We start from the raw sequence: 2,834 nt of genomic DNA, 5'->3' as shown, positions 1-2,834 counted from the left end.
TCTTGCGGTTGCTCGTGAACGACTGTGGCGCGGATGCCAACGCGACGAAAAATAATGGAGCCACAGCGCTGATGAAGGCCGCTTACGGAGGTCACCTTGACGTCGTCCGGTATCGTGTGAACGACTGTGCCGCGGATGTCAACGCGACGAACAATAATGGAGACACAGCGCTTGTAATGATCTGCACGGGCAAGAGCAGAAGCAACACCACATCATCAGTTGAGTCCGCGCACAGAGAGCCTGGGTCGCCGCCTGCACACTTACCAGGTTGCGCAACCGTCGGCTCCAACAAGCCACAGCCAACCAATGCATGTTTCAGACTGCGCGCCACGAGGGCGCCCTTGGGTAAATTGATAGCACAAAACACAGAGATAACCACATCAATTCAGTTTCCAATTTACCTTCAAAGCAACAAGCACAACCAAAAGCCTTACACTTGGTAGCACTTGCGAAGCCGACGCGCGCTTCAGTCCCAGTTCCAGTTCCAGCCCCGTTCCAGTTCCGGTTCTGTCACGCGTCGCCGTTGTGCACGCTCGTCCCGCCTCGTCCGTTGCGCGTTGTCGTTGCGCGTTGTCGTTGCGCGTTGTCGTTGCGCGTTGTCGTTGCGCGTTGTCGTTGCGCGTGCAGACCTTCCCGCCTCAGTCCCTCCGGTGCGCCGCGTGCGTACGTTTCGCCCTTCAGATCCTCCGGGTACGCCGCGTGCGTGACCTCTTCCGCCGTACCGTTCGACTCGACGCTTGATGAGACCGCCATTTTCGTCGCGCCCTCTCCTTTTATTTTCTGGGGGAGGAGTGGAGACGCACATTGTCACTCGTCACTTCGTGTCAAAATCCCAATTGTGCATTTGGCCCAATCACTTCCGCGTGTCCATTCACGGCACCCACCTCAACCCACCGCTTGTCGCCTCGGCTGTCACTTGCAAAGTAGCAGTGCGCAACCGAGTGTAACATCTGCGTCGGTGGCCGTTACGGGTCTAGTAGTAGGAGTCTCTAGTGCTCCGAGGCAGGCTCGAACTAGCGCCGAACGGAATTGCACCAGTTGCTTCCTTCGGGACACTGGCTACTGCAAGTGGTTGGCAGTAATTGACGGAAACAGAGCTCCGGGTCGAGCCTCTGTGACTTCGTTGGGGCTTAAAGACATTGTCGGAAGCAGCGCTCCAGGGAGTGCCTGCGACTTCAAATCTTTGAATGATTTGGCTGAGGAGCTTGCGCGCCCCAGCCATCTATTGACGACGTGTCTAGCGTAGGCGCAAACATGGACGAAACCACGATGCAACACGCGGATAGTGTGCAGCAGATGTTCGCCTATATCGCGGCGGTGATGCACGAGCAGCAGCAGTTCATGGCGCAGACAGCCGAGCTGCAGCGACAGATGGCGGAGACACTGCAACAGCAACAGCAGCAGCAATCCGTATCGCAGCAGCAGCAACCGCCGTCGCCTGAACCTTCACCACAAGACACGCGTGAGTACCGGGCTGAGGGCATCACCATGCCGAAGTTCTCCGGTATCGAGGACGACGACGTCGCGGACTACCTGTTCAGCGCCAAGTTGTACTTCGAGTCGAAGAACATCAAGTATGGCGTAGACTCGCCGCAGCAGCGCCCCTTGTCGCTCTTGGGGGCAAACTTGAAGGGACCAGCAGCGGCTTGGTACCGCGAGTATGTCTCCCACGACGGGAACTTCTTGCACTCGGTTACGCAGTTCGAGGAGCTGCTGACTAGCGAGTTCACGACACCCGATCGGCAAGAGCACTTGCGTGACCAGCTCCTACGCCTGCGCCAGACCGACTTCACCTGTCTTGAGGATTACATGTCGGCCTTCCGGCACATCATCTGCAAGGTGGAAGATATGTCGGACATTGACAAAGTCATCCACTTCCAGAAGGGCTTGGTCGTAGAGATCAGACAAGAGGTGAAACTGCGTCAGTTCCGAAACGCGACGGACGCGATTTCATTTGCACTCATGTACGACCGCACGCACGCGAAAGGGTCGTGTCGAAACCACACGAATCGAGGGGGCCAATGTCCCCAACGCCTTCAGCAATCGGTACATCACGTCGAAGAGCCGACACCAATGGAGATCGGGAGCTCGCGCTTTGTTTCTCGCGATGAGTGCCTGAGAAGTAATCTCTGCTTCTACTGCAAAGAACCCGGACATCGCCTGGCGACGTGTACTAAGCGGCCAGCGCGCAATAACCCCCGTGGCCCATCTCGTCCTCCGTCAGGACGCGGGTCATTCCGCGCTAACCAGGGCTTATTTCGTCGCATTGTCGATGACGACGACGTATCAGAAGAGGATGGCGATGACTACGCTGACAACCGTGACGACCACGTCGAGGTCATCGACAGTTTGCAGCAGAACATGGTGTCGGTCGGCGCCGAGTCGTTGTCCAACCGTGAGCTATTGCGGTTTGAGGGGACGATGAACGGACAGGCCGTGCGAGTTTTGATCGACAGCGGTGTGGAGCGCAACATTGTGCGCTCAACATTACATCGAGCCCACCAAGGTCACGGCCGAGCGATTTGACAGTACAACAACACCGGCTCGTACGGCACAGCAATGTTTGGAGACTATCAACTTTGCGGGCAGGGACTTCAACGGTGTTTCTCTCATTGAGTGGGAGGTGTCGACAAATCAAGACATAATTCTCGGCCTTCCATGGCTGGTGCAGTTCAACCCGATCATCGACTGGCAAATAGGAGTGATGTGATTCCCCAACCAGCGTGTAGTGCACGACTTCAGCTCGTTGAACGACAGTCTCCAGGTGTCGGGACCGGCAGTGACTTCGGTGGAAGTGAAACCGGAGTGTCTTCAGCACCCTCTTCCCCAGCACC

The 2,834-nt window shown here is 56.8% G+C and overlaps 1 protein-coding gene across 1 annotated transcript; it reads left to right on the top strand.

Annotated features, from left to right (window-relative positions):
* Nucleotides 1–1,254: 1,254 nt before the first annotated feature.
* On the top strand, nt 1,255–2,119 carry IUM83_06563 (uncharacterized protein; the record flags this gene model as incomplete). The annotated part of the gene is made up of 2 exons (XM_067930785.1): nt 1,255–1,964; nt 2,041–2,119. 2 exons carry the CDS (start codon nt 1,255–1,257, stop codon nt 2,117–2,119), a joined length of 789 nt encoding a protein of 262 aa, XP_067789629.1.
* Between the last annotated feature and the right edge of the window lie 715 nt (nt 2,120–2,834).

The sequence above is a fragment of the Phytophthora cinnamomi genome, assembly GCF_018691715.1.
Source record: "Phytophthora cinnamomi strain GKB4 chromosome Unknown Contig50, whole genome shotgun sequence".
Taxonomy (NCBI): Eukaryota; Oomycota; class Peronosporomycetes; order Peronosporales; family Peronosporaceae; genus Phytophthora; species Phytophthora cinnamomi.
This window is presented reverse-complemented; position numbering and strand designations above follow the sequence as displayed.